Source organism: Muntiacus reevesi, chromosome 4, assembly GCF_963930625.1.
Source record: "Muntiacus reevesi chromosome 4, mMunRee1.1, whole genome shotgun sequence".
In the NCBI taxonomy this organism is placed as follows: Eukaryota; Metazoa; Chordata; class Mammalia; order Artiodactyla; family Cervidae; genus Muntiacus; species Muntiacus reevesi.
This window is the reverse complement of record NC_089252.1, coordinates 108,555,451-108,576,374: the sequence shown is the minus strand read 5'-3', so window position 1 is coordinate 108,576,374 and position 20,924 is coordinate 108,555,451. Positions and strand designations below refer to the sequence as shown.

The 20,924-nt window shown below is 53.3% G+C and overlaps 2 protein-coding genes across 7 annotated transcripts in view; both read left to right on the top strand.

The window, feature by feature from the left end:
- Window positions 1-5,914, top strand: part of DAG1 (dystroglycan 1) — a 48,851-nt gene extending 42,937 nt beyond the window's left edge. For all 6 annotated transcript variants that reach the window (XM_065933698.1, XM_065933697.1, XM_065933700.1 and 3 more), the window contains one exon: window positions 1,074-5,914. In XM_065933698.1, the coding sequence (XP_065789770.1) occupies window positions 1,074-3,476 (2,403 nt within the window). In that variant the 3' untranslated portion in view covers window positions 3,477-5,914. The remainder of the gene's footprint in view (window positions 1-1,073) is intronic.
- An 8,769-nt stretch (window positions 5,915-14,683) lies between these two features.
- BSN (bassoon presynaptic cytomatrix protein) overlaps window positions 14,684-20,924 on the top strand; it is a 75,105-nt gene continuing 68,864 nt past the window's right edge. Inside the window, exon 1 of the mRNA XM_065933693.1 lies at window positions 14,684-14,883. Within this exon, the coding sequence (XP_065789765.1) occupies window positions 14,684-14,883 (200 nt within the window). The remainder of the gene's footprint in view (window positions 14,884-20,924) is intronic.

Below are 20,924 nucleotides of genomic sequence, written 5' to 3'. Positions count from 1 at the left end.
GTCTCTGCGCTGGATAGACAGGACAGTAGAGCTGAGTGCCTTGAGGCAGACCACAGACTGGATCCCCCCTTTCTTGCACGGGGGGCAGGAGCAGGTATTTCCCAAAGGTGAGAGGAGTCACAGGTGGGGCCTGGACAAGAGGTGAGTCTCGTTTCCCTCTCATCAGCTGACGGAGGAAGTTTTTATGGTGGCATTCCCTTGGGGGGCTTTATGTAGTACCAGTCACGTCGCAGTGGAAGAGGATTTCGGCCCTGAAATAAGTCTGGGAGGTGCTGCTGGGTGGAAAAGGGGATGAGTTCCCGAGGCCTGCTTCTGTGCTCCGGCTTTCTGAGGGCAGAGGTGAGCTCCGTGTATTTCCCAAACGAAGCCTACTACAGAACTCTCTCTCAGAGAGACCAGAGGTCTTTGGGATGCCTTTGGTAAACATTCTTCTTAGAGCCATTGTTTCCATTCCCCTCTCTCTGGGCATTGCAGTTTTGCTTGAGATTTGAAAAGCAGGGTTAACGGGGACATCAGCTACAGCTAACCAGATGTGTCCCACCGCACAGGAATGTAGCGTGGCATTTGTAAAATGAGTCACTTGGGGGCACTGAGCTGTCCCTGCACCCCACTGTGTTTCTGCTTCTGGGCAGGAAAGGCACTCCAGGCCAAGCGTAGGACGTCAGCAAAGTTGTGGTGTCTGTGGAGGGCCAGGGGAGAAGTCTGAGGTGAGGGTGAAAAGGAGTGCTGAGGAAGGAGACCCTCGGGCTGGATCCTGCAGGCAGAGTGGGTGAGCAGGTGGCAGGCATGTCACTGGTGTAAAAGCCTGCAACACGCTTGAGCTCTGCGGCATCAGTCCTATGCCAGCACTGCCATCCTTCCACTGTGTGACCATCTTGGGCGAGTCATTGGCCTTCCACGCTAGCCCACCGGGCGGCCCCAGTCTTTTGTGACAGGTGAAGCGGAGGTGGTTCCTCCATCAGGAATTCTGAATTGTACCTCAGGCCTGCCCCACAGGCTAGGTCCCTGGTTAACTGTTGTGATCACGTGATGCAGTGAGCGTAGCGACTAACTCACACCGATGTCTCTCGTAGGTATCAGCCGCGGGGAAGGAGGCCTTACCAACCTGGCTGCACTGGGACCCGCAGAGCCACACCCTGGAGGGTCTCCCCCTCGACACCGATAAGGGGGTGCATTACATTTCAGTCAGCGCTGCACGACTGGAGGCCAACGGGAGCCACGTCCCCCAGACTTCCAGCGTGTTCTCTATCGAGGTCTACCCTGAAGACCACAGCGAGCCGCAGTCGGTGAGGGCAGCCTCACCGGACCCCGGCGAGGTGGTGTCCTCAGTCTGTGCTGCCGATGAGCCCGTGACCGTCCTGACAGTCATTCTGGATGCTGACCTCACCAAGATGACCCCAAAGCAAAGGATCGACCTGCTGCACCGGATGCGGGGCTTCTCCGAAGTGGAGCTGCACAACATGAAGCTGGTGCCCGTGGTGAACAACAGGCTGTTTGACATGTCGGCTTTCATGGCAGGCCCAGGCAATGCAAAGAAGGTGGTGGAGAACGGGGCCCTGCTCTCCTGGAAGCTGGGCTGCGCCCTGAACCAGAATAGTGTGCCTGACATTCGTGGCGTGGAGGTCCCTGCCAGGGAGGGTGCCATGTCTGCCCAGCTCGGGTACCCCGTAGTGGGCTGGCACATCGCCAACAAGAAACCCCCTCTCCCCAAACGCATCCGGAGGCAGATCCATGCCACACCCACGCCTGTCACAGCCATTGGGCCCCCTACCACAGCCATCCAAGAGCCACCATCCAGAATTGTGCCCACCCCCACGTCTCCAGCCATTGCTCCTCCAACTGAGACCATGGCTCCTCCGGTCAGGGACCCTGTTCCTGGGAGGCCCACAGTCACCATTCGGACTCGAGGTGCCATTATTCAGACCCCAACCCTTGGCCCCATCCAGCCTACTCGGGTGTCAGAAGCTGGCACCACAGTTCCTGGCCAGATCCGCCCAACAATGACCATTCCTGGCTACGTGGAGCCCACGGCAGTCATCACCCCTCCCACGACAACCACCAAGAAGCCACGAGTGTCTACACCCAGACCAGCCACACCTTCTACTGACTCCTCCACCACCACCACTCGAAGGCCGACCAAGAAGCCGCGGACACCCCGACCAGTGCCCCGGGGCACCACCAAGGCGCCCATCACCAGACTGGAAACCGCCTCCCCGCCGACGCGCATCCGCACCACCACCAGCGGGGTGCCCCGTGGAGGGGAGCCCAACCAGCGCCCGGAGCTCAAGAACCACATCGACAGGGTAGATGCCTGGGTCGGCACCTACTTTGAGGTGAAGATCCCGTCGGACACCTTCTACGACAATGAGGACACCACCACTGATAAGCTGAAGCTGACCCTGAAGCTTCGGGAGCAGCAGCTGGTAGGCGAGAAGTCGTGGGTACAGTTCAACAGCAACAGCCAGCTCATGTATGGCCTGCCAGACAGCAGCCACGTGGGCAAGCACGAGTACTTCATGCACGCCACGGACAAGGGGGGCCTGTCGGCGGTGGACGCCTTTGAGATTCATGTCCACAAGCGCCCGCAAGGGGACAAGGCTCCCGCACGCTTCAAGGCCAAGTTGACAGGTGACCCCGCAGCCGTGACGAACGACATTCACAAGAAGATTGCCCTGGTGAAGAAGCTGGCCTTTGCCTTCGGGGACCGCAACTGCAGCACCATCACCCTGCAGAACATCACCCGGGGCTCCATCGTGGTGGAGTGGACCAACAATACCCTGCCCCTGGAGCCCTGCCCCAAGGAGCAGATCACGGCGCTGAGCCGGAGGATCGCCGAGGATGACGGGAGGCCTCGAGCTGCCTTCGCCAACGCACTGGAGCCCGACTTTCAGGCCGTGAGCATCGCAGTGACGGGTTCCGGCAGCTGCCGGCATCTCCAGTTTGTCCCAGTGGCGCCACCCAGGAGGGTGCCCTCAGAGGCACCAGCCACGGAGGTGCCAGACCGGGACCCTGAGAAGAGCAGCGAGGACGACGTGTACTTGCACACGGTCATCCCGGCCGTGGTGGTGGCGGCCATCCTGCTCATCGCGGGCATCATTGCCATGATCTGCTACCGCAAGAAGCGGAAGGGCAAGCTCACCCTGGAGGACCAAGCCACCTTCATCAAGAAGGGGGTGCCCATCATCTTTGCAGACGAGCTGGATGACTCCAAGCCCCCGCCCTCCTCCAGCATGCCGCTGATCCTGCAGGAGGAGAAAGCCCCCCTCCCCCCTCCCGAGTACCCCAACCAGAGCGTGCCCGAGACCACTCCCCTGAACCAGGACACCGTGGGAGAGTACGCGCCCCTGCGGGATGAGGATCCCAGCGCGCCGCCCTACCAGCCCCCGCCGCCCTTCACAGCCCCCATGGAGGGCAAGGGCTCCCGGCCCAAGAACATGACCCCCTACCGGTCGCCCCCTCCCTACGTGCCCCCTTAACCCACAAGCGCCTGGGTGGAGGTAGGGGTAGGGCAGGGCCCTGGAGAAAACACGGTGTTGTCTGGAGACCGGTGGCCTGCAGACCATCGCCCACTGGGAGCCGACACCTGACCTAGCACACACTGACACACACACGGGGCCTGGACACGCCCGCCCTCTCCGGTCCTCCTAAACCCCAAAGCTGCTGGAGAGACTTTGGGGACATTTTTTTTCCTTTTACTTTTTGCCTAACAGCTTCTTGTTTGTTCATAGAAAATCCTTCGCTGCGTTTGTCGAAGGCTGGCTGGCTCTGAAAGCACCGTTTGGGGTAGAGGTGGATGGAGGGAGCGAGGAACCGTGAACGAGCCCGCAGGCAGTGCTGGGCGGCCTCCCGGCGGCTCTCTGCGTTTTGCCTTTAACACTAACTGTACTGTTTTTTTCTATTCACGTGTGTCTAGCTGCAGGATGTAACATGGAAAACAGTAGCTAAAGATTAAATTCAAAGGACTTTCAGATGTTAAGGTTAAGTTTTTACATTTAATCTGCTGTTTACCTAAACTTGTATGTATCATTTGGGGGTGGGTATGGGAAATTGCTTTGCTAAAAATAAGCTCCCAGGGTGTTTCAAACTTAGAGAAGACCAAGGGACAGTATTTTTTATCAAAGGAATCCTATTTTTTCACACTACGTAAACTTGGTTGCTCTGATACCCCAGAGAGCCCGCCTGGGGGCCTCCTGGCCCTGGCTCAGGGGCCAGGGCCCTGGTGCTGGGCTTGCTGTCCCACTGTTGCCAGGGGCTGGAAGCTGGAGGGGGCCTCTTAGGCCAAGGACATCCACACCCCCACCCCATGCACGCTAGCGGCCCATCACCAAGGGGTCTTCATTTCCATGGAAAGGGGACTCCGAGAGGCGGCGGTGGCCGTGGCCCCCAACCTAGGTGCTCCAGGGTGGGCCAGCTGCTCGTGGGGACGGCTGGGGAGGTCGAGGAACTTGACCACATCAATCTCTCTTCTTTTATCCTTCTTCTGTGTGTGGGTTTTTTTCTCTCCCCTCCCCCCCTGCCCCAAGGAATATCATGGTTTTTGAAACACTCAGTGGGGGACATTTTGGTGAAGATGCAATATTTTTATGTCATGTGATGCTCTTTCCTCACTTGACCTTGGCCACTTTGTCCCAGCAGTCCACAGCCCCCACCCTGACCCACATCACCCCCTTCTCTGGCGCTCCAGTCCCAGGCCTCGGGCCTGAACAGCTGGGCAAGGTCTGGTGGCTGGGAAGGAGTGCCAGCAATAGTTCATAGTAAAAAATCTGTGGGCTCTCGAAGCTAATTTTTTACTAAAGTTTTTATACAGCCTCAAATTGTTTTATTAAAAAAAAAAAGATTAAAAACGGTGATGCTTACAGCAGTTTGTACAAGCTCTTAGTGTTGATTCCATGGGACTGACGGCTTTGCTCATTTTGATTTTTCCCCACCCCTTCTTTTCCTAATGGTTTAAATTCCAGAATTACACTGGGGCTCCTTTTGCCTTTTTTAGCAGAACGTCCGTCCATCCATCCGCATCTCTGTCCTGTGACTCAGGGGCACCCACTCAGTTTTGATTCTCCTCCTTTGGAAGAAACTGTTTTGAGCAGGACTTCTTGATGTCTGAGTTATTCTGGGTACCTTTTAGGGAGGAATGCCTTTTGCAATAATGTGTCCCTTCCATGATCAAGGGCGGGTGGGTGGACCCAGGCTCCCAGTGCACGTCAAGCAGCCACTTCTAAGCCATATTGACCGTTTTGCAGAGGATTCGCGTGTGCTGCTTCAGGACGGGAGGGATGGTCAGAGTGGAGGGGTCTTCACTCTGCCCTTCTCTGGAGGGCATTCCCCTGTGCACCTCCTCCCACAGGGCCCAGGTGGGGTGAGCGGTGCCCCCCGGTGGGCGGAGCCTGTAGTGAGGGCTCGGTGAACCTGTGGTGACTGGCCCTTGTGCCTCCATGTCCTGATGCAAGCTGGAGTTCCCCCAGTGCCCCAGAGTCAGGAGCGCAAGCTGGGTCTGACCTGGTGGGATGATTTTTTTTTTGATGACCTCGCCAAAAAGATAAACAATTTGCAGTGTTCCAGGTGAGGGCTTTGAAAGGCCTTCCAAATAAGCTCCGTTGCCCCTAGCAACCCCACCATTGGGCATTGCCATGCAGAGACGTGGCTGGCCCAGAATGGCCTGTTGCCATAGCAACAGGAGGCAATGGGGCAGTGAACAGAATAACAACAGCAACAATGCCCTTGCAGGCAGCCTCCTCCCCTGAGCGCCTGGCTGGCAATGGTCTTTGGACTCTGTGAGACAGAGAGCCAATCTCACATTCAAGTGTTCACCAACCACTGACGTGTTTTTATTTCCTTCTATATGATTTTAAGATGTGTTTTCTGCATTCTGTATAGAAACATATCGAACTAAATAAAAGCAGTGTCTTTATTACAATGCCATTGCCTCCAAGCATCTATTTCCCTGGCCCCTACACTACTTGAGTGTAGGGTGGGACTGGAGTCCATGTGACAGAGGGAAAGGGGGGACCCGGCTAGGCCCACTCAGAGGTGGCCTTTGAGCAGCTGTTCGGATAGCCTTCACATTTCTGTGCCTCTGAGAGGGGTGGTGGTTGGCACCGGAAGTTCTGGCAACCAGTGACCCAGGTCCCTAGCACCTCCTCTGCCTAAACCAGCTGGGACATAGCTTGTGCGTCAGTTTCCTCATATGTAGTTGGGGGGTGGGGGGAAGAATAGGCAGGAAAACCCAGTGAGACTGGGTGGGAGGGGAGGATGGTGCAAGAGGTCTTACTAGAGGAGGTGTGCCCCAGAGTGGGTCCCAGGCAGGGGTCCCTCAGGCTGGGCCCCTTGCCTACCACCTTGTGGGGTTGAGGCTGGCCAAACCTCCCATGCAGTTTGGTCTTGGCCTTGGAGTGGGGAGAAGGGAAGGGTGGTTTTCAGGCTGTTCTGCCCTCTCTGGGCCTATGGTTATAGTTTCTGGGGGCCTGCCTCATAAGTGCCCTGCTGGGGATAGACAGGCCAGCTGGGTAGGCTTAGTATGACTTAGTGCCCGGGAAGGGCCGGGTTGCCCGAGGACACCGCTCAGGGTGTGGGAGGCAGGGGATACAGCAGCTGTGTCTTCAGAGGCAGGATCAGGGGCCATTGGTCACGGAACAACTGGTGCCTCTTCTGGGCTCACTCCCACCGCCACAGGGCCCTCACCACCTACAGCCCCCAGGCTGCTGCTCTGCTTCCAACCTTCAAGATCCAGTGCTGAGACTGGTCCCATGTTGCAGCTAGAACTCAGTCCCAGAGCAGGGAGTTGAGGGTCAGACAACTACTTGTAGGAGGAAAGTGGAAGTGTTAGTTGCTCAGTCGTGTCCGATTCTTTGTGACCCTACGGAATGTAGCCCGCCAGGCTCCTCCGTCCATGGAACTCTCCAGGCAAGAATACTGCAGTGGGTTGCCATTTCCTTCTCCAGGGGATCTTCCCGACTCAGGGACTGAACTCGGGTCTCTTGCACTGCCGGCAGATTCTTTAAGATCAGGGGGGTGGGCGCCAGAGAAGCCACAAGTTTCTCCCGCCTCTGCCCTGATCTTGGCCTGGTGGGCCCCTACCCCACCGCACTCTTGCCAGATCTCTGTGGCTTCACCTTGGTGGGGACAGGGACCATCTACTCACGTTTTTTTCAAGCTAGAGTGGGTGGTGTAGGGCAGAGGCGGGGAAAAAAAGGATACAGTAAGGGAGAAGGAGCTATGTGACCTACAGAAATCTGCCTTCCCCTCTGCCTCTGACCCAGGGCAAGTTCCCAGGATCCGTCGGGCCTGGCTTCCCCATCTGTGAGATAGGACGGTGCTGGTCTCCAAGGGATTCTGAGAAATCCTGGGAACCGTGGGGTGGAGTCGGGATAACAAGTCACCCCAGTGCATCTGTCTCTAGAAAGGGCAGGGAATCCAAGCAAGGCTAGAAGACTCTTCCATCTCTCCTGGTGTAAAGGCACTGCCTCAGGCCAGGCCTGGGTCCTGGTGTTGGCTGCAGAATACTAGGGTGTCTAAGAGTTCCTGGCCAGCCTCATCTAGAACATCACCACTCCGGTGAGGACTGGAGGAGGCTCCCCGTGACTCACCTTGTTCCCCGCAGGCAGAAAAGTCTCCTACAAGAGACCCTTCTCTGGCTCCTCTAAAGCATGGAAGGCCCCACTCAGGCCCCACTCAGGCCCCACTCACCTTTCAAAGGTGCGTTTCACTCCTCTCTATTACTGTATCTTAAAAATACAGATCGGCTAAAGTTTTCAAGCTAACACTTCCTGTTATGTTTCCCTTCTCAATCCACCATCTTGAGGGCAAGGGTCCAGGTACCGTGGCCAGTGCAAAAAAAGAGATTCAATTCTAAGTAGGTTTTTTTTTTCCCCCCCAGATTGTAAAATTTTGTTCCTATGGTAGAGCAGCAACAAATTATTTGAAGCCCCCTCCCCCGGAGATAGGGGCACCCTTTTCTTTGTGAGGATGCTAGCAGACCCAGAGAAGTTAGGGCAAGAGATTCAAAGTGAGGGTTCCCATCTATTGGGAGTGGGGTGCTCCTGCACCTGCAGGCCCCATGGAGACCTGGCCTCTGGGGCCCTTTGTAGCCCCTCTGCCCTCAGTTTTGGTGGTGGTGACCCTAGGATCACAGCTGAGATGGGGCGAAGTTGGTCTGTTTGTGTCCCTGTGAAGACTCCGTGTGTCCAGGAGGTGCCCCTGGGTGGTTTCTTGGCGATCGGAGGGGCAGCTCTCGACCTTGGTAGTGATTTAGCTGTGTCCCGTGTGAGCCCTGCAGAGAGCCAACTGCCAGCCCCTCTGGGCCAGAGGAGAGACAGTGTCCACTGGCTCCCAGGAGGTGGCGCCATAGGCCAGAGTAAGCCTGACAGCACTGGGCAAGTCAGACCGTGGGCGGGGTTAAGTCACAGCTGGTTGCGGGGGAGTCTGGGAGCTGGGAGAGGCTGGCTGTGAGGGTGGAACCCCGCCTAGGGCAGGTTTGGGATTTGCCAAAATGGCTGGGAATGGAGGCTGGGTAAGTTAGCTCCTTTTCCAGGGATCACACCCTATTTCCCTCGACACCTCTGTTGCACAAGGTCAGGGGAAAGAAAGGTGAAGAAAGAGGCTGGCTCCAGCCCACAATGGCAGGGGTGGGGAGGTCCTGTGGGAGGTGGCAGCAGCTTGTCCCTGGGTGTGCCTGGGGGAGAGGACCAGCTTAGTCCTGAATGCACCGCCCTCAGGGAACATGTGCCTGGGCTTGGGGGATGCGGAAGTGGCTGCAGTCCTCTTGTTTGAGGAGCACAAGGTGTACATGTGTGTAGTGGGGAGGCCAGCTCTGCGTCCCTGTGTCCACTACAGCGACTAAAGTGCAAATGAGAGCTGGAGGAGTGTCCGCTATGACCCCAGTGGCTCTGACTCAGCAGCCACTGTGCCTCCCGAGGCCAGCCCTGGGTCCCAGGCCTCTCCCCAGAGACCCTGGGCCAGGTAGGGCTAGGAGAGGGACACAGCTACCCCGTGAGCCCCAGGAAGATCTCTGGAGCAGATCCGGGGATGAGGGGGAGGGCTTGGTTGAAATGAGCAAAGACTGGGGGAGGGAAGGCTCAGTGGCAAGTGGAGGCTGTCTCCTGTTCAGCCTTACTAGGATTCCTCAGTCTGCACTATTAGCTTCTGGTCAGAAAGGCTACCACCTGGGAGAGCTGATGCCCATGCCGGGTCTGCCAACTGGGGGAGTTATCAGTACATAACTAGCGGTGGTAACCCAGATGCTTCTGTACAACTGACACCTGCTGCTACCCACCCCAGAATCTGGGGAGACCTGCGTGTGACTTCAGCCCTCGCCTGGTCGAGTCTGCTTTGCCCACACGCAGGGCTACAGGGGATGCCTGCAGTCCCTTCATGGAGGGTCAGCAGTCAGGGCCTCCAGAATCAGGACCTGGTTTGAGCAGCAGGCAAAGGCCGGACTTGGGGACTGCAGCTTCAGTGAGGGTAGTGTGGGCTCAACGGTCTTAGTTTGGGCTGCATCCCTGGGGCCTAGCATGATGCAGTCTTTGTCCTAGGGCTCAAAAGTGCCAAATTGAACTGAAATTTAAGTTTAACTACATTGAATTGAGTGAAATTGAAATCATCCATCCTGGAAGAGGCCTAAGGGACTGTGGACATTTCTACTTGTCAAAAGGGTTTTGTTTCACTGACCTGTGCTATTCTGTCTATTTTTCCTGGAAGGCAGGAACTGTTCCAGTGACTCCTGGAAGCTTTCTGGACAAACCAACCCTATGTTAATCCACTCTGACCAGGAAAAGACAAAGCTCAGTGCAGAGCATAGCTATGCCCCAGGAAATCCCTGGCGGTAAAGGGTATATCTCAGTAATGGGCTTGGATTTGCAGTAGGAGAGCCACAGAGTCTCACGAGGTAGGGTTCCCTTTAAAAGACTTCCCTGAAGACTGTGGAACTGAGTCTGATGAAGGGGCTGAGCTAACTGTCCCTTTCCCGTGACCTGTCCAAGTCATGTCTGAACCTCCGCTGCCTGGAGTAGGACACATGGGCTCGTCAGGAGAGGGCATACAGACATGACGTGCCACCTGGGTCTGTTCCCCATCCCTTACCTCCGCATCTGTGGGACAGAGGTAGGTGGAGGCAACTCCATGGAAACTAGAACCCTAGTGGGTAGGATTGCAATGGGGATTGAGATAGTATTTTCTGTAGTTTACAGGAAACCGTTTATATGCTTGTCTCTCCCATTCTGCAAACTGAACTCCTTGAGGGAAGGTCCCTTTGTCTTCACTGGGCCTGGTACTGAGTAAATACTGGCTTGGCACTGGCTGAAGGAGGATGAGTATGCGGGTATGCATGAATGAGATCCACAAAGCCAGCCTGGAGCCTTGTCTGAGGGAAGGCAGAGGGACAAGGAAAAGCAGTGTATTTTGACTTGGGCACTTACAACTTGGAGAAAGCATGTCTTCATTATTTTTTTCTTGTCACAACAAGCCTTTGGAAGCACATAACTCTAATAGCAATGGGGCTTAATGAGCTTTTTTGGGAGCACTGCATGGGCGGTGGGGCTAGGTTGGTGATAAACATTTCTGATGATTTTTTTTCCCCTGGTTCTTTTCACAGAATGCAAGTAAAGATTCGCACAGTGCAACAGGAAAGGAATTAGGCAGACGAGGCCTCCAGCAAGTTCTATACCTTTCAGTTTTGCTCCCTTTTCCTACTCTACCAAATGCACGGCTCATCTGAAGAAACTAGTACACAAGTAAAAGTGTCCTGGCCAGCCCGGATGGGCTGCTGAGCAGGACACAGATCGATCGGGTTTCTTATTTGTAGCCAGCCTCATACCAGCCTGCGGCTTGCTTGGGGGAGCTGCCTTATTGCTTGTGTTAGTGGGTGGTGCTGACAAACCTCAGCCAGGAGGGAAACCTGTTTCGTCGCGCTTCCTTCCTTCCTTCCTCTTCAGTTCTGTTTTTCCATCCCAGCGGAGGAATGCAGACAGGGATCCAGTTTCCTGAGTGGCTTCTCCCTGGGAGGTGAGACAGGCCTCAGCAGCAGTACAACAAAACAGAAGAGCAGAGAGGTCAGGAGACCCCGGGAGCTGGCTCTCCCAGTCTTTCTCTCTGGAACAGTCCACAGCCCGTGGCAGCATGCCATCCAGAACTGTCCTCAGCCATCCATCGCATTCCCTCCCACCTCCATGCTCTCTGCCTCCCCTTCTTGCTGGCAAGGTTTGGCATTCTTTGTTACCCCCCGTCAGCATCTTCATCTTTGGCTCCTGAGCCTCCCTGCGGAGGTCGCCATGCTGAAAGTAGTGGCCTGGGATGAACTGGACTCTGTAGGGAAGCAGCAAAGCCTCAGAGTTTGCACGCTGCCCGTCCTGTGCCTGGGCTCGCCTACATGGCGCCTCATCCATGGCCCAGCTGGCATCCAGGTGCAGGTCCCAAGGCCCTGCATCTCTTCAGGCTTTCAAGATTTGCCTCCCAATGACTAATCATTTCCACAAACTCCAGCAGCAAGTGGGCTCTGAACAGGCCTTTTTCTACCCGGAGAGATGTTTTTTCCCCCCAGTTACATTTTCCTTCTGGTCTTCTTTGAGTGTTTGAGAGCACAGGCTGGAGAAGTCAGTGGACGAGTATCCATCCATCAGTTCTATTTTGGCATGTAGACTGATTCTCCTCCCATCTGGGCTTTCTCCAAAACGACTGCTGTGGGTCATATGTCACATCGAAGTGGGAAGAAAATACCTTTGGCAAGTGAAGTTTAGGGGGCTTGGAAACTTCTGTAGGGGCTCCAGGTCCATCCTGTCCCTGGCTGGTCAGCAGCTGGACCCAGGAGGAAATGGTACCAGACATCCCAACTGCTGGTTTGTATAAACTTAGAGATTTGTGCATTCACTTATCATGAAGTCAAGACTAGTGAATACTCCTAGTTAGTATAGGCAGCTCATCTATGACCCCTCTACCAGGAGATACTTTAGGCACAACCTCAGCACCCTCCCTGTTATTCATGAAGTGAATAACCCATGCACAGTGATGCAGGAGCTAAATTCAAAGGTCCCTCTTGGGGTCCTTTTAGCCTGGTGGTTGGTGAAGCCCTTGGAAGTGCCAGTGAAAGAAATGCCCAGAGTTGCCTAGAGAACTTAGCCCAACCAGCCACCCTGAAGCCCTGCTGAAGGCCAGCCCAGGGAACAGGACAAGCCAGACAATGTCCTGCTCTTGAAGAGCCCCCACTCTTAAGTCAGAAGGAAGGAAACAACTCCTGGAACAGTAAATAAAAACCAGAGACCAAGTCAGAGCCCCAGACCACTAGAGGCCAGCGCCATACTGTGGTCAGCAGGAGTCCCTGGGCCAAATATGAGGGGTGGATGTGGACACGGCAGGCGTGTTCCTGCAGATGTTTCTCAGAGGAAGTGAAATTGACAGTTGGAAAGGAGGACAGGGGAACCACTAACCCACACTTCCAGGTCCCCACTGCACTGTACCCTTTGTTGCCAAGGCAGCAGAGACTCTGGAGGTCTGCTAACAGCCAACAATCCACTCTGAGGAGGGCAACTCCCTAGGCCCGCTGCCCAGGTAGGGCTAATTATCCCCACTGGAACCAGGGGCACGCAGATTTAAATCTGTGGGAAGCCATAGCTCTTACGGCTTTTACAAAAACAAACATCCTTTTCTCCCCCACTTTCAAGCAGTCCAGCCCACACTGACTGGTATCTGTGAGGCCAGAAAGGCCTGGGTCAGGCCAAGGTCAGGTCACTGGCCTGCTCATAATGCCAGCGTACATGTTCTTCCCCAGGAGAAAAGGTGTGGCACAAAATTCCCGAATCCCAGACCATCCACCAGAGAGACAACTAGTAATAAATTTGGTCATGTGTACACCAGGCCCTTGTTCTTGTGTTTTATTTGTTTCAGCCACTCCACTCTCACAATCCCCCACGTTAGAGGGGGCTAGTATTAAAACTTGGCAGGCTAGGACATGGAGGCTTGGTGAGTTTGTCAGTTGCCAAGGTCCCATCTGGGAAGTGGCAGGGCTGAGGTGTGGATCCTTGAGGAGCCTAGATACACATACTCACCAGACACAAAGATGATCGAAACACAGGAGGAAACACAGTGAAGACCATCATAACATGGGCAGAAAGGCTGTTGTTGTTCCAGGCAGTCAGAGTCAGGTAGTTAAATCAGCAATCCAGGCTTCACGGAAACTGCATCCTAGAGGTCACAGGGAGCAGATCAGTGTGCATGGGAAGGCCCAGCTAAGGTCTGTCCGTCTGGTTATCAGTTCATAGGGATCCCTGGATTATTCCAGGCCAGGACAGAACTGCTGACATCCCATTTGATATATTCTCCATCATTAGGTTTCCCTGGTGGTTCAGACAGTAAAGAATCTGCCTGCAATGCAGGAGACCTGGGTTCAATCCCTGGGTCAGGAAGATCCCCTGGAAAAAGGCAAGGCAACCCACTCCAGTATTCTTGCCTGGAGAATCCCATGCACAGAGAAGCCCAGCACGCTACAGTCCATGAATCACAAAGATTTGGACAAGACTGAGCGACTAACACTTTCACTTTTCACTTCCATCATTAGGAGAATTAGATGAGTTTGTAAAATAGGTCCAAATTTACTTAAGTTCCTCTACACAGCTGTGATTTATGTAGTCTGGAATATCTTCTAAGAAATAAGCTCTCTCAGGAAAGCACAGGTTTGTGTGAGAAGCAAGGAGTCAGAGTAGGATGCAAAAGTCTGTAGAAGTGAAGGTATGGGAAAAGTAACTGGTAAGCTCTCAGGTCCATGCAGAGGTAGCCTGCAGCCCCTCATCTGACAGTCCCTGGGAACCACAGTTCAAAACCTCCAAGAAGTATCAACTCTCCCCTCTCCCCATCCCCAAGGTCACTGTCCCAGGGCATACTGAAGCAGCTTTCCATCTGGCTTCAGGCCAACCCTGACACACGGTCCACCTTTCACAGGGACACCTTCTGAGGTTCCCATCTCCCGGGGACCAAGCCTGGGCCTGAATCCTAGATGTTTGCCACCGTGCCACCTGGATAAAGTCTTCAATCCCCAGCCAGCCTTTGAGAACCTCATAACCAGCCCCGTATCTCAGCATCCTTTAAAATCTCCGTCCTTCCATGACATTGCGCCTCTGAACACTCTTCGTTCATTAGCGTTTCCAACTCAAACATCCTTTAACACCACACTCGGCGTCCCCTCTCTGAAGCCAGTTCCCACGAAGTCTGCCAAAAGCTGGGACACTGAAGTTACCCAAATGAGAGCTCCCACGCCCAAGTTCCCCGAGTCAGAAAGCGCCACTGATTCCAGGGCAGGGCACGGAGTGACGCCCCCACGGACCCGTCTTGTCCGTGTCCTTCCAGTCCTGGTTAGGCGGGACGCTCCTACCAACTCTCGCGGCACACGCCTGGTAGCACTCGCCGGCCGCGTCGGCCTCGAAGGGCGCATGCGCCGGCGCCTGTATCCCCGCGATCCAGCCTCAGGCTCATGGACTAAAGTCCTCACAGGCCGGCGGGAGCGCGCGCACGCGTGGAGGTGGCGCGGGGGGGGCGTGTGCAGAGAGGGGCAAGCGAGCCGCGCATGCGCAGCGGCAGGCGGCGGCGCTAGCCGAGCTGGGAGATGGCGGCGGCGGCGGCGGCGGAGCGGAGCGTGTGAGAGCCGCCCGGGAGCCGCCGGCCCGGGCCCTGTGCGACCCCGACCCCACCCGCCCGCCTGCCCGCCATGGGCAACGAGGCCAGCCTGGAGGGCGGCGCTGGCGACGGGCCTCTGCCGCCCGGAGGCTCCGGCCCCGGCCCGGGCCCCGGTGCAGGGAAGCCGCCTTCAGCACCGGCAGGCGGAGGACAGCTCCCGGCCACAGGCGGGGCGCGGGCGACCGCCGGACCAGCCGGTCCAGGCCCCGGGCCTGCGGCTAGCCCGGGCAGGTAAGCGCGCGGCATAGCTCCCGGGGGCGGGGGAAGGAGGGCACGGGAGTGTGCAGCCTGAGGCGGAGGCCAGTGCCGGGGCCCACGACCCTGCGGTCTAGTCTGGACAGCGAGGTCGGACGTCCGGCCACACTTTGAACCCAGCTGGTCTGAGGGGGTGGCATGAGGGAGGGTGGTCGCGGGACGCGGCCCTCCCTTTACAGACGCCCTGCCTTAGTCTAAAGCATGATGCTGAGCGCAGGGTCAGTTAGGGCCTGCAGACCATGACTTCGTCACGAACCCCAAATTCTCTTCACCCCCAATGCTGGGCTAAGGAGGGGCTTATGTAACCTCAGCCTGGTCCCTCCGCACTGGGGAGCAATGGGATGGAAAACGTCCTCCCTGTCTGCTGGTATCTGCCGTGTCCATTGTGTTGGGCCGAGGAAAGAGCACAATGGGAGTGGCTGTCAGGGAAGATAAGTGTCACTGTGAGGAGCAGAAAGATGTGGAAGTAGTTGAACCATGAACTTGGTCATGCGCTTTCCTCAGGCATTTAGTAGCTAAAATCTTTGGAGGAGGGGAACTGGACACCAAAAGGTACTTATTTAGGCTCAACAGTACTAACAGGGTCATGTGCTTTCACCATGGTTTAGTGAAACACTTTGGGGTGAAGCAAAAATGCTGTTGAATCATCTAGAACCAAATATGTTCTGTTGCCTCATGATCTAGAGTCCCGCCTCAAATCAGTGACATGTTGTAAACAGAACATATCTGATCAAATACTATGAAACCAGCTGTTTAAAATGCATATGACGGTCCTATAAACAATTAAGTGGTAGTAAGTGCAGTGGAAGGAAATGCCAATATATAATAAATCAGTCGACTGAAAACTCAGGAAAGCTAAGAGACAACAAGATAAAATGGAAGGCGTTATCTTCACAGCAGATAGACCCGGGGAGTAGCGAAGCTGGGGTGTGCCTCGGATCCATGTGAGTCTGCTGATAAATGTTGCCTTGGTTTTTCTGTGTGTCCCACAAACTGTAAGGGAGCATAATTTTTGCTTCTTCAGCTGCCCAACTGTGCCTCTCATGGGCTTATTTTCTCAGAAGTCATTTCTTAGACAATTAACGGTAATGAAAAGCGCTCAGTAGCCTGAAACCTGCCGCAGACAAGCCAGTGTGTGACCATCCCTATTAGAGGGGGGATTTGCCCATTTTACATTTGCTTTTTCGGTAATGCAGTTGTAGAGCACACAGTTCTTAGCATTGCAAATACTGTCCATTTTGCTGCGTGTTGAGCTGCTCTTTGAGTTTTAGCTCGAGGGAGGCTCACTCAGGCTTTAGAGCACTCCCTCCAAGGGAAAACCTCTACAGCTGTGTGGAAAAACACCTTGTTACTGGGAGTTCTCTATGTGGGAAACTTGACGTTTCCCTTCTGGTAACCAAACTCTGCTTATCATTTATCTGATGTTGCAGAGCCAAGCATATGAAAATTTGGAAAGACTTAGACAGCTCAAAGAGACAGGAAGAAGCTAGTGTCTATCCATATTCCTTTTCAGTATTTCTTTTGTACCCTGTCTACGTGTTCTATTACAGGGCAGACCCATGAACCTCTGTGGGGTAGGGAATCATGGGCTCCTGCTGGATCACATAATTTTGCTCTTGGCTGTAGGCAGTGGATACACATGGGCCTGTTTAGCTATGGTCCTACAGCTATCAAGCTCAGAGGGTGAGCTGGCTATTTGTCACCAAAGCTGGGGATTGGAGGCCCTTAGGAGATGGGGTTTACTCTTCCAGCTGATATTCGCTTGTCTGGGCACCTCAGCCGAGCCGCACCTCCATGATATGTCTCTCCTTCAGCATCCGAATAGCTTCACTTCCTCTCACCCAGCGTCTCAGGTACCTAATGCCAAATTTAGCATGTTCTGTTCTGAGATGCTGCTGAACAGATTGGCCCATTGATGGAGAAAAAGCCCTGTGGCATGTGCTTCTGGGCATTCGGGAAAGAGCATTGGCATAGTTTCAAGCCAGCTTGTGAATTTGGGGGAATTACATGGTGAATAGAGGTAGGTGGAGGGTCAGATAAGGGGAAGATCATTTTACTGACCCCAGAGGGGAATGGAACTGAGGCTCTGGGGGACTGGACTCCTGGGTCTTTCCTGTTGCTGTATTACCGTTTGTCACCTCAGGCTGAATTAGTCTTTTCCTCCTCATACTGAACTGACTTGGGCCCTGCGAGGGGCCTGCTTCACCATTTGAGGCTGAAGAGCTCGGCTAGGTGCCGGCTTCTGTGAGCAGCAGTGCCGCCACACCCATAGTGCTGCCTCTTAACCTGTTTGGATGATATGGCACTTTGGGCATCAGAGAATCTCTCAAGGCAGGGCTCTCTGCTTCTGGTCCCACGGTCACATGCACAGTTACATAGGTTGTGCCTTCCCTGAGGAATGCCAGATCAGGGAAGGCTGAACTCTGTCTCAGGCTCCAAGTTCTATGCCTTGGTGTGGGCTGCATCTTCCTGCAGGAAGGGGCACCTTTCAGTTATTCATTCAGTTCATTTTATGGCTGAATGCCTGATGTTCAGTGAAGGTCCTGAGTTGATGGGATTTTTACCTGTACACAAACCAGTTCAAGAGAAACTTTATCAGTTCTCCAGAAAGCACCTTAAAAAAATTTCTCAAAGAAGCCATGTAGACCAGTAGCGACTTGTTTAATCAACACCAGCTCTGTGGACTTGCAGAGCTTTGACATTTGCAAACTGATCTTTAGTCTATCAAGCAAGGTATATTTACCAGTATCAAGAGCAAGGCCTGTGCTGGGCTTTGTGGAGGATCTGGAAGGATATACAGTGCTCCCCTGGCCTCTAGCATCTCACAGTCTGGTTGGTCAGAAAGCTCTTGAAGAGCTCTTGGAGAATATGGAAGGATCCTAGGAGTGACACTGTAGGCAGCTCAGTGTCTGAGGAGTATTCAAATAGGTAATGCTTATAGAAGGGTTGTCAAGTGAGAAGAGTAGAGAGGCAGAGCTAGGCTTCAAAAGAAGGAGAATCCCAAGTCTCCTTGGGAAAGTAAGGGGGGTGGTCCTGAGAGGTAGAGAGAGGAAGAAATGACATGAGGCATGTTGTCTACACAGGCAGAGACTGGGGCTGAGTGCAGGGGTGTGAAAAACTGCAGCAAGCCAGATGAGGCACCTCCTTGTTACTCTATCAAAATCAGTGATCAGCGCTGAGCTGTCACTCACTTCCAGACCATATGCCAGGGAGACATCTTGAGCCCAATGCAGCTGGGCACAGAGAGCCTGGGCATTTGTTGGAAGATAGTCGAGGCTGCCCTGAGAATCACACCCAGAGTTCCTTTCTCAAGATAGGTTTGCCATAATTATATCTCAAAGATAAATTAATGAATGAATAACCAGGTTTGTCAGGCAAAGTATCTCTGGTCTGAGATTAGCCAGACTTGTTATACTATATCAGCTAACAGTCAGGCTCTAGAAAAATCTGGGATTAATTTGTAAGGCCAGAAAGAAAGGATACAGTTATTAGGTTTAGAAATAATGGGCCTTATCATTTAGAGATTATGTTAGGCCACTGGATTCTCATGCAGGACATGTCATGGAGTTTGTGCTAAAGTGATCCTAATATCTGCATGGTGATGATTTCAAAAACTCACCCTAAGAGGGAAGCCATTTTTACATTTCTTGCCTGGGAGAGAGGGGCAGTTCTGATACTATAGCTGTTTGTAGCATTGGTAAGAGGAGAATGCAATGGCACCCCACTCCAGTACTCTTGCCTGGAAGATCCTATGGACAGAGGAGCCTGGTAGGCTGCAGTCCATGGGGTCGCTAAGAGTTGGACACAACTGAGTGACTTCACTTTCACTTTTCACTTTCATGCATTGGAGAAGGAAATGTCAACACACTCCAGTGTTCTTGCCTGGAGAATCCCAGGGACGGGGGAGCCTGGTGGGTTGCCATCTATGGGGTTGCACAGAGTCAGACACGACTAAAGCGACTTAGCAGCAGCAGCAGCGTTAGTAAGACTGATAAGATACCATAGGTCCAAAATAAAAAAAAAAGCTATGGATGTGTTAGGGAGAGAAAGTCTATTTTATTCAAAGTTTTTTTGTATTATGGAAAATTTCAAACACACACACATAAAAGTAGAGAAAATAAGTTAAAGAACTGCCATGTTCCCATTGCCCAGCCACAGCCATCATCAACTCATAGCTGATCAAGTTTATCTATCTCCTTTACTCTACTTAAAGCATCTTCAATGGAATCATCTTCCAGATATTCCCAACATTTCAACATCAATGTTTCAGTATATATTTCTAAGAAATAAGGGCTTTGGGGTCTTGCCTGGCAGTCCAGTGGTTAAGACTTCATGCTCCCAATGCAGGGGACACAGGTGTGATCCCTGGTCGGGGATCTAGGGGGCTTCCCAAGTGTCATTAGTGGTAAAGAACCCGCCTGCTAATGCAGGAGACGTAAGAGATGCAGATTTGATTCCTGGGTTGGGAAGATCCCCTGGAGGAGGGCATGACAAGCCACTGCAGTATTCTTGCCTGGAGAATCCCCTGGACAGAGGAGCCTGGTGGGTTACAGTCCATAGGGTTACAAAGAGCCGGACACAACTCTTTGTGTCCAGCGACATTAGCACACGCTCACAGGAAACTAAGCTCCGGCATGCTGCATGGTGAGGTGAAAAGGAAAGGAAATAAGGGCTTTGTATAAACATTACCACAGCACCATGATTACATCTAAAGAGGGTAACAATCTCTTCTTAACTTCAGTGAATATTCCATCAGGGTTCAATTTTTTGGGATTATTTTATTAATTTATTTTTATAATGGTTTGTTTGAATGTAATCTGAACAAGGTCTGCACATAGCATTTGTTTGCTACATCTCTTCAGTTTCTTTAAATCCATAAGTTCCCCTTGTGATTTATGATTGTGTGGTTTTTCCTGTGGTTTCTCACACACACACACACACATACATACACTCACACACACACACTCATATTCTGGATTATGCTGATTATATCCCTGTGGTGTCATTTAAGATGTTCCCCTGTCCCATATTTTTCCTCAAAACAGGGAATTACATCCAGAAGGCATTCAGAATCAGATCAGGGTTTTTTTGGCCATGAAATCCTAGCTTTTTAAGAAAGAGTTTGTTGAGCACTTCTGGTTGGAAGGGGCTAGGAGTTTGTTGAAAGAAGATCCAGACTTTGGACTAGCTTGAGAACAAAGAACGATTCCATGGGTCATTTTTCCATTCTTTTTCTAAAGTTCTCCTTCCACTGAGTAGGTTTGATTCTGAGTTTAAGAAGTCAAAGCTTTCGGACCCCCTGGGTCATGCCTTTTCACTCCAGCGTCATAGGCGGAGCCTTCCCTGTATGTGTATTTTATATACTGTATATGTATTAGTAGCTGCCAGGAGACAAGATTTGGGGCTCCAGTAAATCCTCCCTCTTCTCCTAGGTCCTGCTCATTTCAATGGGCCCCTTTCCCCTTGTCTGTGATGGAGGCGGGGAGGGACAGACCTTGCTATGTGTGGGTTACTTGGGGAGAATCTGTTCCCGGAGCCTGTGGCCTGTGTGCAGTGAGCTGGGGCTGACTGTGGAGGCAGACTGGCAAAGCGGTCGTAACAGTTATAACTACCACTGCTGGGTGCCTCCTCCATCACAGTCATTCCTCTAGGTGTTTTACACACACTTATTCCTCACTCCGGGCTTCCCAGGTGGCTCAGCAGTAAAGAATTTGCCTGCCAATGCAGCAGACACGGGTTCGATCCCTGGGTCAGGAAGATCCCCTTGAGTAGGAAATGGCTCCCCATCCTAGTATTCTTGCTGACAGAATCCCCATGGACAGAGGAGCCTGGCAGGCTACAGTCCCTGGGATCAGAGTCAGACACTACTGAGCTACTGAGCATGCACACATTCCTCACTCCACCTACCTGGCCATGCAGCTCTCCCAGGCTGTCTGTCCTGGCCTTACCTGCCCTTCCTGCCCAGGGATTCACTTTTTTAAAAATGGTGAAATGGTGAGCGGAGACGTGCATGCCTG